The sequence below is a fragment of the Megascapheus bottae genome, chromosome 3 (assembly GCF_031878675.1).
Source record: "Megascapheus bottae isolate mThoBot1 chromosome 3, mThoBot2.hap1, whole genome shotgun sequence".
Taxonomy (NCBI): domain Eukaryota; kingdom Metazoa; phylum Chordata; class Mammalia; order Rodentia; family Geomyidae; genus Megascapheus; species Megascapheus bottae.
This window is the reverse complement of record NC_143511.1, coordinates 83,389,462-83,401,917: the sequence shown is the minus strand read 5'-3', so window position 1 is coordinate 83,401,917 and position 12,456 is coordinate 83,389,462. Positions and strand designations below refer to the sequence as shown.

Below are 12,456 nucleotides of genomic sequence, written 5' to 3'. Positions count from 1 at the left end.
CACAGCATTGCTCTAACAAGTGGTATGCAAAAGAAAACTCAGGAATAGTTAAGAGTTTCCTCATTTTTTTTTCTGTACTCATTCCAACAAAGAAATATGATGAGGAAAACTGGAAGGTTCTCACTTATTTGAATAACAAGTGAAAACCTAAAAATATCATCACTGTATGTTATTACCAACTGTATCACTGGATTTTATAGTGGCAGGCCTGTGCTATAATTTCTGAGAAAACCTCTACATAAAGCTCCATAAACCCAACCATTCCTATAATGTATCGCCTTATCTAGCACACAATCATTTCAAACACAACTTTTCATGTTAGTATAATTTGTTCAAAAATGGTAATAAATACATCCATGATGCCAAAGAAATCATTGCACAATTCTATTGTAACTTGTTCTTAGCAGTGCTGACAGTTAATCCTAGACCCAAGATCCAGTGTTAAAGAAAAATATTTCAATGCTATTTAATCTAATTAAAGATATTCATTATAAACATACCTTTTACTGGATGAGAACTTCCAATCAACATTACAAATAATGTTGCAGAGTAATGTCTGTGAACAATTATCACAAAACTAAAACATGGATGGCTGTCAGTTGGTGGCAGAGTTTTTGCTTTCATAATAAATATAAAATCAATTTCCTGCTCTAGTTCCTATTCCAAGTTGAAAATGATATATCTGACTATGAATTCCAACTACCTTCCTCCATAGTTGTTTTTTATAAAGGGAGGAGGTGAAGCAAGCAAGAAAAACAAAACTTATGAGACTGACTAAGTCAGTTCTTCATCTGAGAATGGCTGGATAACTAAGATGTACATAAACTTGCCATTTACTTATGCTTTTTAACATAAGGATTTTCCTCATCAAATGCCAATTTCAGAAGCCCTTCCCAATGATTCTTCTATAAATTATTATTTCTATAAATGAAAGCCTGTGGAAATCTTTTGCTTAATAATATGCAATTTCTAAAATTTGGTTACTGTTTCAATCAAAAATATCTTCCTATGATAAATGAAATTTTGCAACTAATCAAAGACTGATGACAATTCACTTATTTCAGGGACTCTGCAAAGGGAATGAGAATTTAAAGAAAAAATATTTCAATTAGGATAAAAAGCAGCTAATGTATAGAGATAATAAGTTCTATTCTCAGTGAAATGTAATCAGGACTTTTGTCTCTTGAGAGGCTCTCATCCTCCTCTGTGTACCCATATTCCTAACTCCCATTAACACTAACAGGCATCACGCTCACACGATCACACACACACACACACACACACACACACACATACACACAAGCAATAGATGCCAGCCTCTGCACTGTGTATGCATGGCAGGTGTGGTGACTAAATAATCCATATGGCTCTGGGGAGAATTTATGGTTTATTGGGTCTGCAGTCATAGCTACAGTGGTGGAATCCAGTCACTAAGATCAAGCCTCAATATCAATGCCTTACCCAATAACTCTCCCATCTAACCAACCATATCCAAAACCTATAATTTGACAAAGATTTTGTAATTCGCTATCAATGGCTTATGCAGATAGAAGATGTACTTGAGGGTTGCCTAGCATGCACGAAGACCCAGGTTCGATTCCTCGGTACCACATACATAGAAAAAAACTAGAGGTGATGCTGAGGCTCAAGTGGTAGAGCTCTATCTAGCCTTGAGAAAGTCCAAGGACAGTGCTCAGGCTCTGAGCTCAAGCCCAGGACTGGAAAAAAAAAGTTGTACTTGAGGCAACCTAATCCTTTCTTGGGTGCAGGAATTCTGTTATCTTCTTCTTCCCCACACCCATCCCAATATCTACTCATCTACTCCCTTAGGAAATATAGAAAATCAAACTATAGTTATAAAAAGAAACACAGAGTCTTAACTTAAACCACAGGTCAGTAAAGCCATTTCCAATATAAAAATTGAATAATATAATAATCTTACATATTAGGTACATGCTAAAATATAAATTCTATAGGTTATGTACAGGTCAAAGTTTAATTCACCACTAATTTTAACTTGTTCAGTTTTTATGGGTTCAAGTCAGAATTTTAATGCTCATTTAATATAGCTTTGTGAAACACAATTCAATATCTTCCTTCCTAAGTAAATGAAGTGAAGAAATCTTACGCAGTTCAGTTTAGACTTGTACACCAGTGCCATCATTAAATAAACAAGTTCATATTTCTAGAAAGAAGATAAGTGTTCACTAGGTATGATGCTAAAATTACCTTTTCCAAAAGAGAATAAAAGATATATATTTCTTAATATTTATTTCACATAACATACAATTAAAACTTTATATTCTATAATATTACACTTAAATAACTATATGAGAGAAATAATAATCTACCAATATTCTAGAAGCTACTCTAGACCTTTCAATCAATTTTATTTATATGCAAAACCAAGAGAAACTTTAAAAAAAAAAAAAAACACAAAGCTCCTCCTGATGCTAAAGCTCTCAATTTACTGACAGGCAAATGGCTTCATGCTGCCACTTAATCTCATTTCTTGCATAATGCCCTCTAATTAGCATATCAAAGTGAATTAATACTTCTAGGGCATTAGCAATGGGGAAATCTGCTCCAGGCTCACAATAGCAGTTAAGAGAGAGCCAAGAAATCCTCAAAAACACCACAAACCACTTTGCATTGCAAAACTGTTCAATTTATTTATCCTCTCTCTCTAAACACTCTTACCGCACACTGTTTTACTACTGCTCACCAAACAAAATGATAATTGCCAAAGTTACCAGCATCTGTAATGCCTGTTTAGAATCTTAATTTAGATTATGTTGCAGATAATTTCTATATGCAACCATTTGTTCTATTATAAATGTTAAGATAGAAACAGTGGAAATGTTGACATTATCAATTAGTTAATTTGAATTTGAAATAAAATTTTATGGGATTTTAAAATTTATGAATTTTTTAATGTAAAAAGCCACCTGCTGGACGCTGATGCCTAAGAAATATGCTTTGGAAACTGATATAGCACATAAAGCAAAATCAAAAACAGTATCATTCTGACATATGTTGATTCTACCAAATAATAACCTAAACATTGTGAGGAATCACCAACATTAAAAGGATTACATTATATGTCCTCTTAATATGATCACACAAAGAGTTTTGTTTAAATGAAACAGTTTATCATATCTGAAACACTTAGGCTGAAAAAAAAACATACAGAAGTTTAAACAAGTATTTTTATCCGTAATTACTTTGTTTTCAGTCAGTGCTCAGATCTGTTGCTATCATATAGACTTAACTAGTCTAAAAATAATATTAAAGCAAATTATACTTCCCACTAAAAATTACAAACAATACATATATAAAAGATGTCTATGAAGCAAATAGGGGATTCTGGTTATAACTCTAACTATAAAGACAATCAATTATAATCAATTATTTAAGATTAGTAAAATTTACTTTCTAATGTGTTGTGCATAGGTATGAAAAGATGGTACATTTTTCAAGTGGTTCATTGGAGCCACTTAATTTTCTGAATATAATATTATCACTTAGCTTTGATAGCAATATATTTGATTAACATCTTTAACTTTGTAAGTATCTATGATAACTAAACTTTAAAAACTGTGACCAATTTATACTACGTGGTGATGTAAATGATTTACTCTCTTTATAGTTTCAGACTCAAAAAGCCTACTAAAGTTTTTGAAAAGGTCAACAGGAAAAAGGGAAATATAAAAAGCTCGGTGGTCAGTTACTACCTAAATCATGTTTATCCCTCAAATGGCTAAAACATAAGGCAGCTGAGGAAACAAACATTATTCTTATTGTCAGTATTAAAACAATAAATATCTAAAGTTGTTCACACATATGCAAATAGAAAAATATAATTTAAATTTTCATTTGACTTGATGTGTTAGTGATGAATTGTCAATACTTATTCTGAAGATACCTTATGACATGAGTATAAAGTAAAGCAGTAACTCAGGGTGTGGCTCATGAAATGCAGCTTCAATTATTACGGCCCTATGTAAGATAATTTCACTTAATACTGTGTCACAAAGCAGTACCAACATATAATAAGCCAATAAGATGTTAAATGTTAATTTAAAATCTTGCCTTGGAAACAGCCTTTTATAAAATTTAAATGCTTAAACCTAAAACTAGGTTAGAAATGTAGCTCAGTGGTAGATCGTCTGCCTAGATAACAGGTACAAGATTCTGGGTTCAATTTCCAACCCTAAAATAAAAATGAACTGAAAACAATAAAAACACCTAAGATTTCAAGCAAAAGTAATTAAAAGTTTCAAAGTATGAAAAATATAGTTACAAAATTTAGTAAAGTCCCAAATGAAATGGAAAAACTTACAAATCTATTAAAAAATGAGAGCCACTAAAACTAAGGCACAAAAAATTATTGCACAGATCAAGTTAGCATTGACCAAAAGGTTCAATACATTTTTATTGGAAAGAAAAAAACAGCAGAGCTAAAAACGGCCCCACAGTATAAACATATTATCTACATGATACTTTAGATCACAAGGTTAAACTAGCTTGGTGATAACATTTTTCTTACATGATTTTAAATTTTATATATATTTATATATATGCCATATGTGCATACATAAATATATATACATATATATTAAGGATGGGAGAGAATAAGAAAAAGAAGTTTGAAAAATAGCATTCTTTTACCATCTCCTTCAAAACCACCTACAAAAGTTCTAATACAAATCCATAAGAGATAAATAAAATATTATTAATTTAAGGAAAATATGTTGCTTAAGCAATATAATTTATGACTTTTCAATATACGATGACTTTCTATTTCTGTTTTCTGTTTAATCATTAAGTATTTCCAATGTAAACAGACCATAACACCTGTTAAAAAATGACATAATATTTGAAACTTTAAGGGCCCATTAAAATTTGTTTCATAATAATTCGGGGAGGGTAGGAGTAACAGAAAATAAAATTGAGAAAACAAAATCAGCCAATTGTTGCTGATATTGAAGTGAGCAATGATCTCTGATGGAGAGAAGCAGTAACATTTCATTTTTTTTCTACATGTATTTATGTTGGATGTTGTCCATAATGAATGTTCTTAAACTAGAAAATAGACTCATTAAAACAGAGTCCTGTGAAATAATGCCATTGTTTTCAAAACATTGTAACAAATTATTATTAGATTAGATGTAATATGAGACCAACTTAGAATATACAATACATATAATAATTCATAGATAACAATTTTTACTCTTCTTGAGAAATTTTCCTTTGATGGAATTCATTTTGGAATTTCATTTTAGAAATGAAATACAGCACTATGGAAAGAAAACTGACAATTTTTAAAGGAACAGAAGATTCTGATGAAGGATCAAAACTAAATAGAGGTACTTACTGAATGCACAATCTTCTCCCTCCAAAAATTAGTCACTTAGAATAATAAAAGATTTGGTCTCACATCACCTACCAAAGGCATACAAAAATTCATGTATAAGCTACATTCCTGACCTAGCTTTGAAATGTAAAGTTCTTACGACTCTTTTTAAAGAAGATTCTTTAAAAGTAACGCATTTTTAATAATCATTCTCTTCTTTTCCTTAAACATAAAAAATACTTCAGCCCAACCAGTCAAGCAGGCCTTTCTCTTCCCCTGCGGACACCTCCTGCAGTAGAGAAGTTCATTAAGTTTTATGATCTTCCCAAGTCAGTCCTGCTTATAAGCCTCACAAAGGCTACAAATCTGGCAAACCATCATGTATGCCATTAGACATTACTAGTAAATGAATGCTATTTAGGATTTGTGGTGGCAATAAATCAGAGTTTGGTTGGCAGCTATCAACATTGAGTATTTTAACCTACCATTTAAAAAGGAAAAGGCTGTGTTGATTTTTTTCCCCAATATCTAACATCTTTCTACAGTACTATAATTCAGATTACATACTAGTATTAAATTTTCATTAAAAAGCAGTGTTTTTTATGCTTGACAGATTTTCTTCTTTGAAACACTTATAATTAAAGGTTTTGAAAAGGCAGATTTTTGAGGATGGAATATTTCACAAAAGAAAACAATTTGACAATCAAGACTCAGGAGGCCAAGAAAAATAAATAGGTAAAAGAATATAGCAAAAGAAGTATGCAACTGAGAGCAGACTTCCTGGAACCAGGGATAATTATAAAGAAACAGCTATGTGAATGGTAACTCCTTTGCACAACTAAAGATAATAAAAACTTCATTTTAACAAAATAAATAGCTAATGAAATATAGCTTAAAAATACCAGAAGAAAAATATTAACATATCAACAAAAATCTCACTGGTTGCTAACCTAGCTTAAAAGCCTGAACCTTTCCAATTACTTTCAAAATGTATGTCATAATTCAGTAAAAGACATTTCTGCCCCAAAATAACTATACGACAAATTTTACAAAGACATTTTCAAGAAAAAATAGCATCTTATAGTGAAAGTATACTTTCTGTACTTCAGAACACGAAAATAATGTAATTGTAGTAAATTATCCATTTATCTGTCAGAAGGAAAAAATAGCTTTTCATATTTGGTGAGGGGAGAAGATGTTTTCCAAACTAAATCCCACATGTGCATCAGAATTGGCATTATACAGTGCTTGATCAGAAACTGGCAAATCTACAAATATATGGGTTTTTTTAAATGAATTGTCTTACTTTAGAAAAGCTCAACTACAATGACATTATCTACTGAAGTGACAGTTTCCCCTTCACCCCTCAACTTGTCAACCTCCCTAGCCCTCCATTATGACGATAGAGTCATCACATCATATTCCTTGTTTGTACTCAATAATTACTAGATAAACTTTCTCTAGATTATAAAGAAATAATCTTTGGATACTATATTAATAGACTACATAAAATGGTATTATATGATGCTTAGTTTGTAAGTTAACGGCATTTCTGAAGCAGGACTGTGCAAACAGATGGGAGGTAGGCAACGGAATTTGCTGTATGGCTTTCTCTGTTAATGTCTATACAACTGTTTTATTTCAAACTGAGGGCTCTGAGTCTAGGTGATCCTATCTCCTTCCAAGACTACTTCGGAAGAGTGAGGTGGAGCTATGGATAGGAGTGGGGGGGAATGAGAGAAAAGAGAGCATCACCCCTATCAATCACTCAGTACTTAAATCCTATCCCTCTTGAGCTTAGAGAGGTTGGCAGGGAAGATGCCTCTGCCTAGACAGCGGCCTTTACTCTTTGTCGGCTGTGGCTTTTTACAAAAGAGATAATGTACAAAGTTGAATCCACAGGCCAATGTACAAAAAAAAAGGATCTAAACTACAAGTTATCACTGAAAACCTCTATAAACAATTATTTCCAAAACATAAAAATCTTTGTAAGCTACCTCTTGCTTCTTCTTAAATAGCAATAGCCCTACCAAACATCTCTCTGCAAATAATTCCAGACTCTGAAAATATACGTTTATTTTCTATAACTCACCTTTGACATGTGGCCAACTATACTTTCCTTTCAGAATAGTGTAACTAAGTCCTGTGGAAATAAGCAACTGAAGGACTAACATTTCTTAATTGAAGTCTGACTACTGCTAAATGCCTAAACATGAAAAGCAGTTTAATTCTCAAGCTATGCTAAACCTTTGAAAGGGCAAAAAAATAAATAAATACAAATCATGAGGAGGGAGGATGAGAGGGAAGGAATATCAATCCCTTTTCCTCAATAATATAATGCCATACAAAGCTGAATCAATCTTAATATTCACAACATACTCAATACCCCAGTGCTTAACTGTCAACAGAAAGTGAAGTACAGCTCTCATAGCAAGAAAACCCTTGGACATTAAGCAACATAATTTAATGAAAATTACACATTTTTAGGCTCCTCAACTAAGAATCCTTGAGATATAATACTGGATGTCTTATTTTATACTCAAATAAAAATCATCCACTATTTTTAAGTCGTTATGCATTGTAAAGGCAACTGAACACAAAATAAAAGTAATCTAAAATAACTATGGTTTCCAAAAATATAAAATAGCTTATAAAAAAATCGCATTAGGAAACCATCTATATTACATAACTGAAAAACAAGAAAGGTACTCTTTAAGCTCACTTTGCATTTGCTGTTAATTATGGTTAAGCATATGTATATATTTAATAAACAGCAATAACCCATGATCTTTTCTAGATTATTTGTAAGAATAGTATGGCAAAGTAAAAAAAAAATCTGTTTTAAAAGACAACTCAACTACCAATCTAACAATCCTAGACACTATGCAACTTAATTTAAACACAATCATTTAAATAAAACCTCTTGAATACTACAATATCCTAGATATAACTTCTTTTTTGCCTCAACTTACAAAAAGACAACTTGAAAATACCATATATCCAGCACACACCAAAAAAAAAAAAAATCAATGTACTTGATTGACAGCAAACAGAGAAGATAATACTAGCCATCTAAATTAATTGTTACTTCTGTTTGAGCCTTACCATGACCTCAAAATTAAAATATCTTCAATCAAAAAGGACTGACAAAAAGTTAAACTGAAACCAACTACCAAAAATTCGCCTAATATTTACCTGAAGCTCTCATTCTAGCACTTCTGCAATTCTTCTATATTTCCTGCCCTGAACTTAAAAAACTATTTAACCTACACCTGTAGACAATTTTTACATTATATATTACATATAATTACGCGTTCAACTAAAGATACAGAATTCTTGATTAAAATATTTATAGATATAACCAATTATTTATATGCCTCTTTACCCTTCCTGGATTCTTAAAAGTAGTCTTTGCACCTAAAACACTTATTCAAATATGCTATTGAGATCTTTCAATCACATTTATTCTTCTAACAGTGGAGCTGAAGCTTACCGCTGTCTAAGTAAAACAAAGTTAGAGGGATGCTTGTCCAAAAGACGCAATCCCAGGCATCCAGTCTTCCCACTGCTCCCTTTAAAACTGACAAACAAGGGGAAAAAGAGGAAAGGGCAGACAGCCTCCTCAAGGCCTAGGGAAGGCCACCCAGTCCTATCCTCACCTACACTTCATTCTGTACCAGGAGCAGAATTGAGAGATACACTTCAGATTTATTGCAGGGCGCTCGCTCGCTCTCGCGTGCGCGCTCTCTCTCTCTCTCTCTCTCTCTCTCTCTCTCTCTCTCTCTCTCTCTCTCTCTCTCTCTCTCTCTCTCTCTCTCTCTCTCTCTCTCTCTCCCCTCTCCTTCTCTCCTCTCCTTCTCTCCTTCTCTCCCTCTCTCCTTTTCTAGATCAGGAGGTGGGAAGGAAAAGAATGATCAAAGATGGCGGTGCCCAAAAGCAGCTCTCAAGTGGAGAGTCGAAGGAGTAGTTCCGACCCCACCTCGGGGGGTCCCCAGGCCCAACTGCGGGGTGCGGCTTCTTACCTGTTTTCTCTTTGATCTCACACAAGACGCTGAAAAGCGCGGGTTTCATTCTGTGACAGTTCAGGGCATGCTTCCTTTAAAAAAAAAAAGAAGAAAGAAAGAAAACAAAATAAAATAAATTGCAAAACACCAAGGTATTAGCATCACCTACGGAATAATATGGCGCCTTCCTTTAAGTTATTCCCAAGATTTCATTCGGACGCCATCCCACCCCCCTCGCCCCCCAGTTTTGGAAAGCTCTGTGAACCACGAGAAGTCAACAAGAACTCAAGTTGACTAGTTGACCACCGTGGGCAAGCTCCGGCTGCCAGACTCCGGCCCGAACGCGGCCCGAACGGCGACTACCCGGCGGGCAGCAGCCACCACCGCCGACTGCAGGCGCGAACCCGCGCGGGGAGGCTCGCTCCGCAGGCACGCGGCGGGGGCCTAGGGGAGGAGACGGGCGCCGAGGGGCTCCTGCGCCGGCCTTCCGCGGCGGGGAGCCGGAAGAGAGACCCGCGGGCTGGGGGCCTGCGGGCAGGTGACAGCTCGGCAAAGTTTGCCCAGGCGGCCCTCCCTCCGCCAGAACTTGGCCGTCCGCACCCGGACCCGCCAGGGACCCGCCCATCGCCCCGCACGGGGCTGGGGCGGCTGCCCGCACGCCCAGCTTGTCCCGCGGCCAAGGGGGAGCCGGCTGGGCCACTCGCGGCCCGCGGGAGAAAGTTGTACTTCCCTCCGGCGCAGCCCGGGGCCTGGCGGGGCGCGGCGCGCACGGGGGTCCGGGGCGGGAGGTTTAAATCCGGGCGGAGGGCCCGGCCGCCGGAGATCGGGAAACCACCTCACCCCCCCGCCCCCCCCCCCCGCCACCAAGTCCGTCCCAAGGCCCGGGAGCAACTTTGCGGACTCGGGCGACAGCGGGCGCGGCAAGTGCCCCGGCGGCCCGGGCCGGTGGCCGGCTTTCGGAGAAAAGTTCCCCGCCGAGGGGCTCAGGCCCCAGCCCGGGGGCGCCCCCGCGGCCCCCACTCGGCCAGCCGAGGGGCCCGGTTCCCACACACACACACACAAAAGATGCTTCACGTAGACGACACCAACTTTGCTTGCGCCTCGTCCAAGCTCTGGTCGGTGATGGTCATGATCTGATGGAGGATGTCGCCGATGTCCTGCTTCCTGCCGTCGCCGTCCGCCCCTTCGTGGCCGTGCGGGGGAGGCGGCAAGGCCATGCCCCCCTGCACCGAGTGGCCGGCCAGGTTCACCCCGGCCAGAGTCTGCAGCATCCTGGATTGATCGTCCATCCCGCCGCGCGCGGGCGGGAGCGGGCGGCGGCGGCGGCTGAGGCGAAGGCTGAGGAGGAGGCGGCGGCGGCGGCGGCGGCGGCCGCGGCGGCGGCGGCGAGGGAGGAGAAGAAAGAGGGGGAGGGGGAGGGGAGGCGGCCGCGCGCTCCCCGCCCGCGCGGGGAGGGGGCGGCCCGGCCGGCGGGGCCCGCGGCTGAGGCGGTACGGACGGACGGGCGCCCGGGTTTGGCTTCCGCCGCCGCCGAGACTGAGGAGAAGCGGCGGGCGGAAGCGCCGGGCTCCGCGGCGGTGGCGGAGGCGGAGGCAGCGGCGCCCGCTGCCCTCACGCGGCCGCCGCGCCGCCTCTTCACTACCGCGCGCCCCGCCGGGCGGCCCCGCTCAACTTGCTCCTCAGCGTCCGCCGAGTTGCCGGGACGCCGCGGCCGCCCCCCGCCCCCTCCCGCGCCAACCCGCGCTCTCCCCTGCCGCGGCCGCCTCCTCCGCCGCCGCCGCCGGGAGGGATCCGAGCCCCGGCGGCCCAGGGGAGGGAGCGGCGGCGGCGGCGGCGGCGGCGGCAGAGGCCGGGCAGCCGGGCAGTCGGGCGGGCCTCGGGAAGCGAGGGGGACGGAGGAGGAAAGTTTGGGAGCTCGCGGGCCGGCGCGGCCGAGGCGCGGAGCCCGGTGGAGGGCCCCGGCGGGCCGCGCGCCGGGTGGACAGCAGATTGATGGGGCGGGCGAAGTCGCCGCTACCACCGCTGGAGCCACGCACCCAGCCAGCAGCCGCCGCGGACCGGGCTGGAAGGCCGCTGGGCTGAGGGATTGACAGGCTGCCAGTGCCACTCACTCACAGCGGCCGAGGCGCCCAGGGGGAGGGGCGGGGGCGAGCGGGGGGGCGGGGGCAGCGCTTCTTTTGTCCCGCCCCCCGAGGGCGGGGCACGCGTTCATTGGACTTTGAACCTCCCGCCGCTGCCACTAGCGCCGCCCTCGAACTTGGGCCCGCCCCCCTCTGGCCTCTGAGCGGTGGTGATCCGAGAGCGCGCCTTTGAGCCTAACGCCCGGTCTCTCCGGGCCCCGCTGGGGTGGACTGCCCCAGCCCCCAAGCGCAGTACGGGCGCCTGTCCTCCCGTCCCAAATAATGGCAGCATGGATGTGGGGGTGGGTAGCGTATGCGATGGAAGGCACCTCGTTCCCAAGCTGGCCTCGTGCACCCCCGCAGGGCCAGCCTTGGGAGCTTCACGCCTCAGACAGCGCCTGGTACACTTTCCCGCTCTTCCGGTCAAGAAGTGGTACCCTCGGACCACCGCCCGCAGTCCGGGGCCAATCACGTCGCGCATGGAGCTGAGTGGGGCGGGACAGAGGCAAGAACGGGCTGTCCCAATTGGAGCGTTCGAAAGGTCCTGGGCTCAGGCTGGGGAAAGGAGTGGGTGGTCGTCCCGCCCCTCCGCGGTTGCCATAGGAACCGAGAGGGAGCTGCTCAGAGTTGGAGCCTGTGTGGGCCTTGTACTGTCCCCTCAAGGGGTGACCAGTTATAGAGGGAACCCTCCTATCCGGCATGTCTGAGACCTAAGTGGATCAGAGTACTCATGCATTTCCCCTGAAAGACAAACACACAGGAAAACGTCAGAGAAACAGGTCGAGGAAGAGGAAAATTGTCCAAAGTGTATGACTAATTTCAAGGCTAAAAACACTTTAAACACTCTACAACTCCTGTTAATCCACCAACTACTCTTTGGCAGCGATTGCTTTTTAGATGACTTCCAAAGTATTAAATTAGGGGGTGGGAGAAGCTTTAACTTAAAAGATGGATTTGTTAAGGGATTGAATGGATT

General features: G+C 41.7%; 1 protein-coding gene across 3 annotated transcripts in view; it reads right to left on the bottom strand.

The window, feature by feature from the left end:
* Pbx3 (PBX homeobox 3) overlaps nucleotides 1-11,909 on the bottom strand; it is a 222,134-nt gene extending 210,225 nt beyond the window's left edge. Inside the window, exons 1-2 of one of the 3 annotated variants that reach the window (XM_090330650.1) lie at nucleotides 11,810-11,909; nucleotides 9,379-9,452 (exon numbers count right to left, since the gene is read on the bottom strand). In XM_090330650.1, the coding sequence (XP_090186776.1) occupies nucleotides 9,379-9,427 (49 nt within the window). In that variant the 5' untranslated portion in view covers nucleotides 9,428-9,452; nucleotides 11,810-11,909. Of the gene's footprint in view, nucleotides 1-9,378; nucleotides 9,453-10,449; nucleotides 10,729-11,809 lie in introns of those variants that run through there. The other 2 variants (XM_090330648.1, XM_090330649.1) reach the window with 2 other exon arrangements.
* Between the last annotated feature and the right edge of the window lie 547 nt (nucleotides 11,910-12,456).